This window comes from Panthera onca, chromosome B1 (assembly GCF_046562875.1).
Source record: "Panthera onca isolate mPanOnc1 chromosome B1, mPanOnc1 haplotype 2, whole genome shotgun sequence".
Classification (NCBI taxonomy): domain Eukaryota; kingdom Metazoa; phylum Chordata; class Mammalia; order Carnivora; family Felidae; genus Panthera; species Panthera onca.
Window position 1 is genome coordinate 172,053,796 of NC_138342.1, and position 16,462 is coordinate 172,070,257.

General features: G+C 45.8%; 1 protein-coding gene across 4 annotated transcripts in view; it reads left to right on the forward strand.

The window, feature by feature from the left end:
* The window catches only part of DOCK5 (dedicator of cytokinesis 5), a 218,451-nt gene that overhangs the window by 11,582 nt on the left and 190,407 nt on the right, over window positions 1-16,462 (forward strand). For 3 of the 4 annotated variants that reach the window (XM_078445432.2, XM_078445434.2, XM_081795627.1), the window contains exon 1: window positions 12,926-14,374. The exons of the other annotated variant lie outside the window; for it this stretch is intronic. In XM_078445432.2, coding sequence (XP_078301558.1) covers window positions 14,290-14,374 — 85 coding nt within the window. In that variant the 5' untranslated portion in view covers window positions 12,926-14,289. Of the gene's footprint in view, window positions 1-12,925; window positions 14,375-16,462 lie in introns of those variants that run through there. 4 annotated transcript variants of the gene reach the window in all.

A 16,462-nucleotide genomic window follows, 5' to 3' on the forward strand; every position in this document is an offset into this window, starting at 1 on the left:
GACTGTGTGCTGTCCGTGCAGAACCTGATGTGGGCCTCCATCCCACGAAACGTGAGATCATGACCTGAGCCAAAATCAAGTGTCGGATGCTTCGCCGACTGAGCCACCCAGGCTCCCAGACAATACAGTATTCTTAACTGTAGTCATTATGCTGTACATGATATGCCCAAGTCTTATTTTAGAATCAGAAGTTTGTGCCTTTCAATCACCACCCATCCCCCACCTCTGGCAGCTACCAGGTTCTTCTCTGTATGTATGAGTTCCTTTTGTTTTGTTTTGTTTTGTTTTAGGTTCCACATCCAGGTGAGATCATACAGTATTTCTCTTTCTCTGTCGGACTTACTTCACTTAGCAGAATGCCCTCAAAGTCCACCTGTGTTGCCGCAAATGGTAGAATTTCCTTCTTCTTCTTTCTTTTTTGTTTTTAATAGCTGGATGATATTCCTGTGTGTGTGTCAGATTTTCTTTATCTATTCATCTATCAGTGGACACTTAGGTTGTTTCCAGATCTTGGCTATTGTAAATACTGCATGAAATATGGAGGTACAGATAATCTTTTCAGGCTAGTGTTCCTTTGAATGAGTACCCAGAAGCTGGATTATATGGTACTTCTATTTTTAATTTTTGAGGAACCTCCATTCTGTTTTCCATGCTAGCTGTGCTAATGCACATTCCCACCAGCAGTACGCAAGACTTCTCCTTTCCCCACCTCCTCACCAATATTTACTCCTTGTCTTTTTGATAATAACATTCTAAAAGATGTGAGATGATATCTCATCGTGGTTCTGATTGGCATTTCCCTGATGATTAGTGATGTTGAGCATCTTTTCCCGTGTCTCTTGGAATCTTCTTTGAAAAGAATTCAGCTCTTCTTTCAATTTTTTAATTTTCTTTTCTTCTTTTTTTTTTTTTTTTTTGGCTGCTGAGTTTATGAGTTCTTAATATGTTGCATAACCTATTAACAGATAGGTGATTCACAATTATTTTCTCCCATTTGGGTAGGTTGCCTTCTCATTTTGTTGATGGTTTTCTTTGCTGTTCACCTTCCCCTTTTTACAAGTTCTGGGAAGGAAGTGTGTTTTGGAGGTTTGGGCCTGCAAAGTAGAAGTCACGCTGTGGGTTCCATGGTGGTCACGTTTTAGGCCAGCGATGGGCCCGGTGGTCTTCGGTCCTCAGCACCATGGTTTTGACGTAATGTCAATTGCAAAACTAAAAAGTTGTGTGCCATTCTCACAACATGGCAGGCATGTTTGAGAATGAATGCTACTGGGGTTTCCCAAGTGTTGATGGGTGAAGGAAGAGTCATGTATTGATCATAAAGGATTATAATATTGACCTGGAAGTGAGAGAACATTGGCATTTTTTAGACTTGTATTTTGAACAACAAGACGTGACCTAGGAGAAATGTGAGTGAGGCTCCTTGCTGTCCTGGTGGATTCAAGTCCTCTTACACTGTTGTGATGGGAAAGGACAGCTTGGTACTGGGGAGGGGAAGCATGCCTCTTCTCAGGCAGAGAGCTGCTATTGACTGCCTGTTGGAGCACACTCCTTCTGGAACAGCGGTGGAGTCTGTCTACCTGGTGTCTGGGGCACTCCAGCCAGGCTTTGAGCTTCTTTCTGAACAGGAGCAAATAAACAGAGAAGGCCTGCCCCTCACATCATGATAGCATGATTTGGTTTAGTTATTCCATCTCCCAGGATTCTGAGGCACAGTGGCTGTGAACTTACATGGCCGTATATGTTTTCTCAATCAGTGGATACCAGGAGCACAGTTACTCATTTATTGTCTTTAAAAAAGGAATCCGTGTCTCCCTCTCTCTCTGCCCCTTCCCCACTTGCCCTCTGTTTCTCTCTCAAAAATCAAACAAACAAGCAAGCAGACAAACAAACATATTGGTTAAAATAAAAACTGCGTATGCCCTTTGAGTTACAATTCCTTTTCTGTGAGTTTGTCTTACCGATATACTGATACACGTGGGGAGTGATACATGGACAAGATTATTCATTAGGGCATTGTTCATAACAGAAACATGAAAACAAGTGTGAATCAGTTGGGGATGGGTTTAGTAATTTATAGCACACGCATACAGTGGAATACTATACCATTAAAAAGAGTCAGGCTCAATGGCAAAGATAATGCTAGCATTTGGTGGTTAAAGGACAATCTCTTTAAGAAATGGTGCTGGGTCAGTTGGCAGACTCTACTGAGAAAAAAAATGCACCGGCCCCCTATTTTATGCCAAAAAAAAGTGATCACTGGACCCCTACTTCATGCCATATAAAAATGATTCCAAATGTTTGAAAGGTAAAGACTTTCAGAAGGAAGGATAAGAGAACATCTTGACCTTGGAGCAGGCAGAGATTCTCAAAGGGACACAAAACACAGTAACTTAAAAAAAATTATACCAAGTCTCTTAAAATTCAGAAAACTTCTGCTCACAGAAAGACACCCTTAAGAGATTAAAAAGACACTGCACGGAGTGGAAGAAGACATTCCCAGCACACAGCTCTGACCAAGAGATCATATTGCAAACACGTAAAGAACTAGAAATCGGTAGAAGAATAACCCAATAGAAAAATGGGCGAAAGATGTGAATAGACACTTCATAAAACATGATATCCACATGTCCAGTAAACATTTGGAAGGGGGTCTGATTTCCATTTGTCATCAGCGGAGATGTAAACACAATGGCAGACCACTGCAGCCCCACCCAGTGAGCAAAAGAAAACCAAATCCAACCAAACCATGGAGTCGTTCCAGCTCTTGGTGAGGGCGTGGGTGGGGCAACAGGAGGTCCATGTACGGGTGGGAGTGGGTGGGAGTGTATGTCGGGACAGCCATTTTGGAAAGCAGTTCAGGAGTTTCTATTAAAGTTAGGTGTAGACCTCCTCTGTGCAGTTTCACTGTTGGGGGGATGATAAGTTTCTTCAAAAAGACTTGTGTAGAGTCCTCGTAGCACACTATTTAAAATAGCCCCAAATTGGAAAACCCACGCATGCCCATCAGCAGTTGAGTGTGTACAAATTGTGTCCCCACCCGATGAAATCAGTACTAAAGGGCAATTGAGAATGAACGATTTACATGCACTCACAAAGATACGGCTAAACCTCACAAAAGGCTGCGTGAAAGAAGGCAAACGCAAAAGAGTACATATATTGTGTTACTGAATTTCTATAAATACCACTTCAGGCAAAACTAATTTGTTTCTAGAAGTCAGGGTCGTGGTCCCTCTAGGTGTCACAGGGTGACAGGTGCGCTGGAAAGGAGAATGAGCAGGGCGTGTAGGTTTTTGATAATGTCTGTTTCTTGATCTTGGTGGGTCTCAGTTGACGCGAGTTTAGTGCAATACACTTGTATGGCACGTGCATGTCCCGTGTACTAAACTGAAATAAACATTTTAGAAAGAAGAGATTGATACGGGCTGTTTCCAAGATAGATTTGAGTCAGAGGGCATGAAACAAAAAGTATACATAGTATTGATTTCATGAAGCAAATATTTACGCAGGACCCGCTATGTGTCAGGCACTGTTTAAGGCACTGAATGCAGTAGACAAACGTGTGTGTACTTGTAAATGCTAGACCACTTCTGAAAGTGTGTGTAGGAGATTGTCCATCAGTTGTTTCTTGGAAGGAGATGGTGGTCTGGGTGTCAGAAGTAGTGGGCTTTTATTAAATATTTTTGCACCTTGCAAAGTTTGTGCAATGTGGAATGATTATTAGTTTGAAATAATATATACATTGGACTTAACGATCCTATGATTATTCATGTCATTTGTGACCTAAAGACAGCAACTGTTGTCACCTCTGTTTTAGAGATCTAGCAAAAGAAGCAGGCTATTTTGGTGGTTTGCCCCAAATCACACAGGATGTCTGGGCTGGTTTTGGCAATGAGGTCTTTGGCCCTGTCTCTCAAACTATGCCGACTCTTGCATATTCTAGCAAAGATCTAACTTTATATGTCACTATATATAAGTGTTTAGTGTTGAGAGAGAGAGCATACAGGGGAGGGGCAGAGAGAGCGGGGGGTGGGGTGGGGGGGGGGGACAGAGGATCCAAAGTGGGCTCTGTGCTGACAGCACAGAGCCCGGTGTGGGGCTCGAACCCGTGAACCATGATACAATGACCTGAGCCGGGGTCAGACACTGAGCCGACCGTGACACCCGGGCACCCCGCTGTTACTATATTCCTGATGGCCATCTGTAATTTAGTATACTTTGCTTTCTACCATTCAGTGAATTACTTATAACACACTCCGTCTCCTTGTTTACAGTCAAAAACCAATCCTAAAACTGTGTTTCTGTTTAGGGCAAGGTGGCATTTTTGTGTTTACGCTAGCCTCCTCTCTTTATAATCCTAAAATTAAAAATTCGTAGAATCACCTCTCATTCATTTCAATCTGTCGATTGTCCTAAGGATCTCAATGACTGTTTTATGGTGATAAACCATTAGTCTCCAGCTTTGACTCCTCTGTCTGTTCAAAGACAGTAAGGTGTGATGTCACCGTCTTTTTTGATAAGGCAATCAACAGTCCCGTGGCATACACAAAACTTGGTCTCGCATTACATAAAATAAAACATTCACTAACAAAACAGAACGTTTATATACAATTATTTCTGTAGTTCAACAGCTTTACTAATGTGGTATGCCTTTTAAAAAAGTCAATCATGTTCTGGGGCTTCTGGGTCAATCGGTCGGTTAAACATCCACCTCTTGATTTCACTCAGGTCACGATCTCATGGTTTGAGAGATTGAGCCCCGTGTCAGGCTCTGCGCTGAACGGAGCATGCTCGGGATTGTCTCTCACTATCAGAATAAATAAATACACTTGAAATAAATCATGGTCTGAGTGAGCGAAGATCGTGGCGCAGACGTTGATTTGCTCAGCGACACATGGTAACCTGACATCAGAACCGTGGTTGCTACGTTTAGTCGTGCAGACTATAGTTCATGCCCTGTGGCCAAGCCATGCTTACAATCACAATTGTCAGGGTAGACACAAGAGCCGTTTGCTGCGGAGTGAAGTTTGGGAGGGTAGCTTCTTGTACCTTGGAATTTGGAAGTTCGCTTCTACCAATTTATATCTCTTTGCCTTTATGAAGTCATACGAGGCCCTAAGCCAAGTGAGAAGGTAGGAATATGCTTAGCACACTTCCTGGTATTGTAGGCAGAATGCAATCATTATCTGAAATTTTGCTAGGTGGGAGCCTGCCTGAGAGTAGCAGGGCAGGGTTTATTGTTTGCAGAGCAGGGTTGATTGTTAAGTAGTTAACGTTGGTTAGCTCTGAACCCATCCTCGAAGGTCCAGACTAGTCTCCAGTATATTTCCAGTGTCAAAGCTCTCATGGCTGGAAATGGCCAGGTCTTGCAAAAATTGTCAAGGAAAATAATTTGAATTCCCTGGGCGTGTCTGGGTGATGGGACTTCTGTTCTCTGTTCCTGCGCTTTGGGGTAACACTGACTCACTGGCTGAGATCCGTCTGGGATTTTAAGAGGTATAAATAAGTGACAAATTCACACAGAACTGACTAACATGGATGTTTTGAGTCAGGCCAACTGGGATTTGAATCCCTACCCACTGTGACTAACTTACTGCTCTGAGGAAGTACACATTCTCAGAGTACCTGCTGTGTACCAGCAGTGGTTTATGGAGTGTTCGTGAGGATTATAAGAAGACAAGGAACGTATGGGAAATACATAGGAAGAGTAGGGAGGGCTTCAGAAAGGCCTCTTTCCTTCCCTTTGGCTTGATCGAATGTCACAAAATACATTATCTCCAGCCTCATCTCATCATGGACTCGGAGACATTTGTGACCAGTAGCCCTTGGCCAGCCATTTCAGGTCCTATCACACAGACCATCCCAGAATCTGGAAATAGGAATCCATTGAGGACAGACTCCTGAACGATTGCCTTGCGGGCCTGTAAGCCTTTCTTAAAGAAGACCGATGCCCACCTGAGTCAAATTATTGGCCGCATATAGAATACTGTGGAACGTTGTGGAAGAGCTGGCGCCCAGCTCACCTTTGGCAGTGTCAGGATTCCAACTCCGGCTCTTTGTCAAATGGCTCGACAGCTTCAGGGAGGTCTTTTTGTAAGCTCACAGATTCAGAAATGGTTTGACTCTGTAGAAGAATTCTCTTCATGTTTGAGCTCTGATCTAAGCCAACAGCTTTGGAAATTTTGAATCTGCCTCTTATATATTTTTTTTTTCCCTGTATTAGATATGAGCCTGCCTGCTCAGTTCAGATTCGACAGCAGAACTTTTTTCAGACGCGAATGGCTCACTCTGTGAAGCAAACCATAATCCCATCAACTTTGCTTTGGTGGCACTTTTGATTCTGATTTAATGCAGTAACCTTAGGGCAGATTTGGGACCGGGGAAAACAGCCCCTTATTTGTCGCCCAAAGGACTCCGTTTTTAAGGACCCGATCGGGGGTGTTGGGGTGGACACGTGGACGTGTGGAGTTTTGCTTTCATTTGTTTTGTTTTTCCCCTTCTTTACTTTTTGGTTTGATCCCTTTTAGATTCCAGGGGGGCTGAATTTCATGCTGAGGAGGCTTTAGCTAATGGTTATAAAACCTTAGGGAGAGTACAGCCCTTCTGTGGTCCTATCTTCCTAAAACTGCTCCTATCAAGAAATGACAGGTGAAGGAAACATAAGTGATATCTACAATGAAACATGTGTTCCCCGTAATACGTCTTTATCTTCTTGCATTTATCAGTAGCCCTGGGTAACAGGGTTTTATACTTTAGGAAGATTAGAGGCTTGTTTTCTCGCTGAAATAGTCACTCTACCATGTTCTTTTGTCTGCCTTAGTGCTTAGGTTTCGTTTTGTTTTTTAACTAGTTTTTAACACCGTGCGTTTGGAATAAGCTTCGGGAATTATCTGTCTCATAAAGGTCACTTGTTTCTTATATTCTGGGGCACTTACGGTTTGGAGGGGGTGATGGGTGGAATGAAACCCACAGAGAAGTATTGACACCAGGATTAGGAAGCCAGGCTTGTATTTCAATCTCTGTTACAGACACAATCAAGTGGCTTGGCTCTTTCACTCCATTTTCCATCTGTAAATTAGAGATACTATTTTCTACCTTCCAGATTCTCAGAGTGTGAAGAATTTTCAATTTTTGAAAATTTCTGCAAATTAATTGAGCAATGCCGGTCAGTCCGCATACATTGACGAAGAATTTCAAGATCTAAAGTTGATACGCCTTTGAACTTTCTGCCTGAAGCCTTTCTCAGGAGGTATTGCCTAGGAAAAGCTTTGGGGCAAAGAAGCCCATTTCTTCCGGACTCTTTTCTTCACATGCCAGTTGTAATCCTTTTAACTACTTGGTGGCTTTTATATACTCTTCAGGCTGGTTAAGTGATTCATAACACGAAGAACTAATTTTCTCTTGACAGTGACCTTGTGATCTTGTTCATCTGGTTCCTAATTCTGAGGTTTTCCCCTAACACTCCGAGTCATCTTCGTCAAAGTCTTAAAGGGAGATCGGTTTTAATAAGGAGTTGATCGAGTTTAATAGGTGGTTTGAAGTTATGACTCTGCTGTTGCAAAAGGTCAGAGTTTACACTCTATGTTTTATATCCTTGACTTTTCCCTTCCTTTACAGGCCTTTGGATCTAGTGAACGTGATTCACACACACACAGACCAGATATGAGGCTTTAGATGCCTTCTAAACCTGAATCCTATTCTGTTGCCAAGGCTCATCTCTGTCGAGGAACTCATGAGTTAGCAGGTCTGGAACGGTAGGAGCCTGAAGGCAAAGGAGAGACGTGTTATTGGCCAGCTTGTGGAAATAATTGTTCTGCATTCATTCACCATGTACTTCCAGGTACCTAACTTGAGGAGCGTATATTCAGCACTTGGAAGGATCCAGAGGAGAAATGGACATAGATCTTGTTCATGGGAAGTTTGTAATGGATTAGAGGACCCTAAGTTATGGCGCCCGGAATAACTGAAGTGGAAGGCTCAACATGAAAAGGGGGCGCAGAGATGTCTCCTTTGGGTCCCAGGAGTTTAGAGAAGCGAGGTTATTTTAATGGAGGGAATTAGGTAGTCTTCAGGGAAGAAGTTGCCCTTTATGGAGATGGGCATTGAGGTTTGGGAAGGCAGGGGATTTGGCTCAGCATAAGCCCTGGCTGAAGCGCAGGTACTTAGGGCAAGTGAAGAAGGAGGAAGCTGTCCATCCTGGCTGCAGCAAAGGCTGGATGAAGGCAAGAGAGAAATGACCTAGATTGTCAGATGTCAGATTGTCGGGGAGCCCTCTTTACCCTGATTTTTTTTTTCCTCCCTCTTTGACCATTCACGCACGCTACAGTGGTGTGCTGGCAAACTCGTGTGCCACACACACACACAAAAAAGTCCTAATTTGTAGCATTTGCCAATGTCCGTGGTATAAATACTCCCACTGCGGCCAATTTCAAACTACTAGTGGATTAACAAATAGCTCACAAAAACTCCTGAACGCTTAACAGTTGGCTCTCACACGCTGGTAGAAACCTGCTACCACATACTGCTGAACAGCCTGATTTAGTCCCTGGACCTGTCTGGCTGTGGCCACTGTAGAAGACTTCGAGAAGGCCCAGGTAACCAGCCACGCTCTACACCATATGTGACTCTTTTGGCCATTGCCGATGGGTGTATGGGTGGGCATACCACCCCAGGGAGGCTGTTCCATAGTCTGGACGATGACATCGCTTGGCACAAAGAAATACGTAGAGCAAATCAGATTCCCCGTCTTGGGAGCTTGAATGAAAGGATCCCAAGATACATTTTGCCCCAGAGGCACGAGCTAAAAGGATGCCATTTGAGAGAGCTGGGTCCTTGGTGAACCGAAGTCACACGGTGGCCAAAGTTATGCGTGAAAAAAGCATATGGAGGATGGACCTTCACCTAGCGCACTGCTAAGTGAAGTAAATCAGACTGAGAAAGAAAACGCCGTAAGACTTCCCTCATGTGAAATCCAAAAAAACACAAATGAGTAAACAAACAGCAGAATCAGACCCATGGATACAGAGAACAAAGTGGTAGTTGCCAGAGGGGAGGGGGTGTGGAGGGGAGTCGACAAAATGGGTGAGGGGGGGGTCAGAGATACAGGCTTCTAGTTATGGAACGAATAAGTCACGGGGAATAAAAGGCACAGCATAGGGAATGTAGTCAATGATATTATAATAGCGATGTAATGGGACAGATGGCAGTTACACTTGTGAGAAGCACAGCGTGATGTATAAATTTGTCCAGTCACTCTGTTGTACACCTGAAACTAATGTTAACGTTGTGTGTCAGCTTGACTTGAAAGAAAAACTGAAAAAAGGAAAACCATATGGAAACCGAGGAGGCCAAGTGATAGGGAGAAGGGAGCAGCTGTGGCGAGAAACCCCATGGCCTCTGGTGGGCGGGGGGGGGGGGGGGGGGAAGGGGGGGTGCATCTAGGCCCTGGAGCTCTCCTCCTCAGTGGCTTTCAAATTCCAGATCCAAAACATCCCTTTTCCCCAAAGTAACTTGAGTGGGTCTCTCTTCCTTCCACTGTGACAGCCTGACTGAGTTTATTTGGCCCCTCAGAGAGCTTTCTGGAAATGCAGAAACACAGAGTAGAGGCCAGACCGTGTGCTTCTGATAGGAGTTCCAGTATCCCCCTCTGCATGCCTCCCGATGGGTTGTGAATATTATGGTTTTTTTTTTCCTTCCAGCAGGGCTGGTTTGGAATCCACGACGTAGAAAGAATAGCCAGTAGGACGTGTGGTCGGGTGATATTTTGTTGGCACTTAACCGTTAGAGGAAATCGTGAGAAAGTTGCAGTCATTTTGCTGTAGGTGGGGGGAAAGAAGGAGTCCTTTATTTGCCGAGGGCATCTGGTGAGCGAGGGTATGTGAAGATGCCCTGTGCTGCCTGGGCATGAAATGCTGTTTGAAAGAGGTTTAGGGCAAATTTGAGTCTTTCCCCACTCTGATGTTCTCTTTACACACAAATTTGTGAATAATGACATTGTGAGGGAGGGGGAAGGCATGCTGCGCTATTTTTGCCCAAGGCTTGGTCATACGCTACGGCGTCCGGGGTCCAGGGTGGCAATCCGGCATTGTCGCCAGGGAAGGATCCTCTCTTTCCAAGGGACGTGGGGGACAGCAGGTAAAGAGACTGCCTGGGGATCAACAAATGTGTACTTTGCTTCCAGCCGCGTCACTAACCAGCTGCTTGGCCGTTCCTAAGTTGCATCTGTGGGTGCCTCGGTTTCCTCACCCATCATCAAGGATTTTGCCCAGAGAATTGTAATTTTCCATTGGCGAAATAAAACTCCTTTGAGACCCTAACAAGAGCTGTGGATTCTTTCTGCAGAAAATTGTGCCTACGCAACACAGACAGCATTTCACGTACAGTTTTAGGAAGTTTATAAATCTTCAGGGACTCATGGACCCCAGATTAAGGAGAACCCCTGCATTGGATGATGTTGGAGCCTTTTTCTGTCTATAGAATTTCAGTTTTCTAAGACATGGGATCCTGGCAAGAACTCAGAAAGCCGGCTAAGCCCTTCTTTCTGTCACAACGAGAAGCAAGACTCCTTTGAAACCCTTCAGACAGAAGGTTTCAACATCAGGAGAGGCTTGTCTGTTTTCCTCAAATTGACCTGAGCTGAAGTCATACACTTAACCGACTGAGCCACCCAGGAGCCCCTAAAGGACTGTAACCTTATCGTGAGTGATTGGGTGGGTTCCATAGTTGTGTTAGGGCCATCAGAGATCACTTCTCCGAGGAGCTGGCATTTGGGGAGAGATCCGAATAAAAGAAGGATCGAGGCATGCACATCTAGGGTAGAAATGTTCTAGGCAGAGAGCCTGGCACAGTGGAGGAGCAGTAGGGGGGCCAGTGTGGCTGGAGCTGAGTGAGGGGAGGGGGCAGAGAGGGAATGGTAAGAGGTAGGTCGAGGGGTTGGCAGAGTTTGGGTGGGGGGTAGTTCTGTGTCCGCTTGAAAAATGATTGTATCTGGAACGTCATCTTGGAATGATGGTTATTCATTTTTTTTTTAAATTTTTTTTTAACGTTTTTTTTTAATTTATTTTTGAGACAGAGAGAGACAGAGCATGAACAGGGGAGGGTCAGCGAGAGGGAGACACAGAATCTGAAACAGGCTCCAGGCTCTGAGCGGTCAGCACAGAGCCCGACGCGGGGCTCGAACTCACGGACCGCGAGATCATGACCTGAGCCGAAGTCGGCCGCTTAACCGACTGAGCCACCCAGGCACCCCTGATGGCTATTCATTAAACCATCCATTCATTTGATTAGTTTTGTCCATTACACACAATGTGCAAAGCAATGAGCCAGTTGAAGAAGACAGTGGCCCTCAAACCTGGGGTGTGTCCACACAGCACCTAGACAGCTTTCTGAAGCTAAAGGTTCCAGAGCACCAACCAACACCCAGAATCTCCAGGCTGTGAGGCCCAGGCATCTGCTGTGTTTTGTTAGAAAAACTGCCCAGGTGACCCCGATACGCAGGTGCTGGGCCTGCCTTGCAGTACGACTGGAATAAGATAGCACCCCCCCTGCCATCTTCAGGGAGCTTGCAGTGGACCAGAGGGCATGGGACGATGCTTGAATTATTGCATGTGCATGGGAGAGTGCTGTATGTCTCATAAGAGAGGCAAAAAATGTGCCAACTAGGGTCTCAGAAGAGGTGGATGCTTTCCATTGGACGGAAGTCATGGAGGCCGACAAACAGCCAAGTCAGTTTCCTCACCCATGCGATGGCAATGGTATCAGAACCCACACCAGAGAGTTGCAAAGACAAAGCGAAGGAGTGCCTGCGAGCTTTCCAAACAGGATCTGGCACATAGTAAGTGCTCAGTAAACGTGACCCATCATTGGAGTTGGGTCTTAAAGAGTGGTTAGCACTTTCTGCAGGTTAGCATCTCAGAAGAAGTGTCCTGCGAAGCTTCCGTGTCAAGATCCATTCAAATGGAAATTGCCAGCTCGTATGAAAAATTCAAAAATCCAGCCGTTAGCTTGATGAACAATCGTACTTACTAAGGGGATCAAGATTTTCCAAATCCAAATCCATCTGTATCACCTTGTACAGGAAACATTTTGTTCCTGACTTTGATTCGTACTTAATCCAATTAATTGGAACCTCCATTGTATTGTCGTGTTGCCTCATTTATTGGACAAGCTTTGAAGGACCAGCTGTGGTCCAAGCTCTGTGCTCAGCGCAGTGGGCAAGAATGCTGTGTCCGAGGGCTGGAGAAGCTTGCATTCTGGTAGGGGACGTAAGAAGTACACATAAGAGTCAAAATAAGTTGAGTCTTCATTATGTAGGTACCACCTAGAAAGGGAACTAAATATACATCTGCTTACAACATCTGGATCCCATTTCAGTTGGAAAGTCTGTTTTAAAAGGAAATATCCAGATGTGTCATGTGACCGTGACCAGTTCATTCAAAGTAGCTAGAGAGCGTCTGAATCATTTTGCTTGTGTTGGTGCTTGTAAGTGATAGGGTTGAAACCCCTTTTGTGCGGGACTGCGGACGGCCTTGGAAAAGGAAGGCTCTCCAAGGCTAGTGTGATTTCCAGCGCTATCTCGATGGGGCTGACAGAATCCTATACCTCTTCAGGCATCGTGTATAAATGCTCAGGAAACAGAGTAAGGCACTGGGTTTTGGCTCTGTTTAATCGACCCCTGGATTTTGACCGCCAAAACTCCATGAGGACTAATCTGCTTTTTAGAGAATATTCCCTTGCGGGTCCGAGGCCAATTTCTCAATTCCAAGAAAAAGGCACGGTGAATTCTTAGCAGGAGCCTTTGTAGCTTGCCCACCGTGGCTGTGGGTGGGCGAGTTTGTTTGAAAAGGGCCCCCTGACCCTGCTCTTGGTGGAGTGGCGGGCTATGTGGGTTGGAATGAGAGACGGAAAGTTGAACCCCGGGCTCGGAAAGAAGTTTCCTGTGGATCAGGCCCAGACCCAAGAGGTGGAGGAGGCCTCTGTGTTTCCGGCCTGAAATGAAACGGCACTATGGGCAGGCCGTGTGTGTTACAGCCGCTTCCCTGGGGTGACTCTCGTGTTCACAGAGCTCTGCTCACCTAGACGCCGTTGTCTGTTTCACACAGAAGCCTGGAGCCGCCTGAAAAAAACGCGTGATTGTCGCGAAACAAAGCTGATAATCTCTAGGTTTCTCCCCCTTTCTGGCTGGGAACACACTTGGAGCTTTTGCTCTGTATGGTGCCTGTGGCGAGCCTCTCTTCTGAAGGCTTTCAGGACGGGAGGCCCTGGAGACCTGGGAGGCAGAGCTCTTTTTACTCTATTTTGGGTTTTCCTCCTGCTACATCAGGGCTTAATTAGAACCGGCTGCCGAGTAGCCTTCCGGGAGGAATAAACTTTCTTTGTGAATACCTGCCCACACCCCAAGGAGAAGTAGCAACGCGAATGAAATGCATGTCGAGGATTGCACTCATTCTAATCCTGACGTCGTCAACACGTTCATTCTTGAAAGCGACTGCAGTGGAGCTTGGAAGTGTCCCGCTTCTTACCGTGGCCCCCTTCGGGAGGCGCAGAGAGGAGGGCGGCCTGCTGCTTTGACAGCAAACCTGCCAGCAGGTTCTGTTTGCTCCCCCACCTGCCCCTCTGCTTTTAGAGAACTAAGGCTCCCCTTCCCTCGGCTTGTTCCGCTTTTGATTTTCACCTTGGCGACGCGGCTCACGCTCCCAGCGAGTTTGGTGCACGGCGGGCCATAGCAGGATGATAGGACAGCGTATCTGGCCTGCGAGTGGGAAGTGGTTTAGGGTTAAGTAATCTGGGGGCGCAAGTGGGGCAGACCGTTTCTGAGCACCTCTGATAAAGGAGAAGTGGCCTTTTCACACCTGAACTTAGGTTCCGTCTGATCGAGTACTTCTTGATTTCAGCCTCCTGTTTGTCTCGTCAGCCTCAGTGTGTATGACCGTCACTGTTGACCTCTCTTGCTGTAGGGGTGCTAAGGAAAGCCCTCTCTGCAGTTCTGACACCGCCCCCTGCCCCTGCCCCAAGGACTCACCTGTTCTGTTGGTCTCAGGGCCACGTGGCTGAGGAGGCTTGCTGTGGTCTGACAGCCTGCCTCAAAGGCCGGTCCCTCGCTCCTCTTCCCTTGCGTGGAAGTGGGTGACATCAGTTCAGTGGATGCTGGCTGGTGGCTATCCTTCCGCAAGCTGTGCCGTGTGAGGGGGAGAGAGACGAACAGGACACTGGGTTGTGACTTACGAGAGGGGCCTCATCTGTCACAGGCCATCTGCTGTGAGGTAGTGGCGCGGCACAGAGGACCAGAATGGGATGCCCCGAATCAGCATTCCTACCCCGCTTTCTTTTTGTCCCCCCACCGGCCACCTCCACATTTGCCGTCAGCAACAACACGCTGGTGAGTACAACGAAAGCCATCCTGTAATTGAGGCTGGACGTATTTCTGCCAGGCATCACCAGACGACCCTTGAACGGGAGTGGCATGGTCTGCGAGTGGGGGTTTGGGATGACCCGCGCATCATCCAGCCAGGGACATCCCGGGCTCTGTTTCTGGGAAGGAGCCATTCTGTCCACCACTGGGACATGGTTCTTCAGACCGGGGAACGCCCTGACAGTGGTTCCACTGGCTCTTTGCGTCTGTTTGAAAAGCAGGCAGGAACTGGGTGACCAGTTTGAGTTCAGCTTTAAAACATGGATAAGCCAGAGTGACATGGCAGCGTATTCTGTGGGAATAGAGCACCTTTGAACAAAACGGAGTCAAAGTGCTTGCGGGGCAGAGGACTAATTTGCAATCTACTCAATGTCTCGGGCTTTATGTTATTTCCGTTTCGGGCAGTGTTTCCGACTACAGTATCATTGGAACACATAATTTTTTTCTTTTAAACCTTAAAGACCATTAAAACAATGTTTTATTACTGAAGAATTTACTAACAGAAAATAACCCTTATTCACTTTGATATCGCATCCCTCAACTTGGAGAGAGTATGTTTATGTAATTTCTACATTAATTAATTTGAAATAACAAATCTCAGTTTTTTCGTAATCTTTTGAAACCCTGGAAACACTGTACCACGCGTGCATGCGCGTGCACACACACGTTTCATGTAATAATTGGGAGCATTTAAAGAACTATTTTGCATTTAAACAAGTCATTATATTGATGGTCTCTGGACAATGGGCTTCCTAATCTCTGGATAATGGGCTTCTTAAAAAGTAGCAATTGAAATTAGCTGTTTGTGGGGCACCTGGATGGCTCGGTCAGTTGAGCATCCAACTGTTGATTTCAGCTCAGGTCATGATCCCAGGGTCGTGGGATTGAGCCTCACATCGGTCTCCATGCTGAACGAGGAGCCTGCTAAGATTCTTTGTCTCTCTCTCTTTCTCTCCCTGTCCCCTCTCCTCCCCCTGCCTCTGAAAGAAAGAAAGAAAGAAAGAAAGAAAGAAAGAAAGAAAGAAAGCTGTTTGCATCACCCATCAGTTTTCTGAACTACCTGTGGGACTAGCCCGATCAGTGGGATCAGCTTATTTGAGAGCTTTGGTTTCTCCTTTCTATGCCAGCTGATATCAGCATTGAATCTGCCAGATGTCAGGCATGTCATTCTAGTACCTTTCATTCCAGTTACCCAGAACACAGAAATCAAGCTTGAGCTCTTGGGTGGGATATGTTGGTGGAGGACAATGGCTCAGGGTTGGCCATGAGGGAATATTATTGCCCAGGCCAGCACTTGCAAGAAGGGAGCCATGTCTATGATTTCAGAGAGCCATAAGATATTTCTAGATGGCCCATTACATGGCATTAATTTAACATTGAATCATAGAGTGAGAAAACTGCTCCTTTTAAAATTTCTTTCAATATCTCTGGTTTCACCAAATAAGTTTTGGTGTAACGTGTTAGTAATACCTCTCAACCATTGCAATATCAATCTTGTAGGCTACTGAAGCTACTAAGACTGTATGTATTTTTTTTTTAATTTTTTTTTTTTAACGTTTATTTATTTTTGAGACAGAGAGAGACAGAGCATGAACGGGGGAGGGGCAGAGAGAGAGGGAGACACAGAATCGGAAACAGGCTCCAGGCTCCGAGCCATCGGCCCAGAGCCCGACGCGGGGCTTGAACTCACGGACCGCGAGATCGTGACCTGAGCTGAAGTCGGACGCTTGACCGACTGAGCCACCCAGGCGCCCCTGTATATATTTTTTTAATACAAAGTTTTATTTATTTGTTTTAATTCCAGTATGGTTAACATACAGTGTCATATTAGTTTCAGGCATACAATGTAGTGATTCAGCAATTCTATACAACTCCCGGTGTTCATCGAAACAAGTGCATTCTTAATCCCCAGCACCTACTTCACCCACCCCCACCTCCACCCCTCTCCCTTCTGGTAACCATCAGTTTGTTCTCTATACTTAAGAATCTGTTTCTTGGTTGGTCTCTCTCCCTCTCTTTCTGTTTTTCCTTTGCTCATTTGTTTTGTTCTTAAAT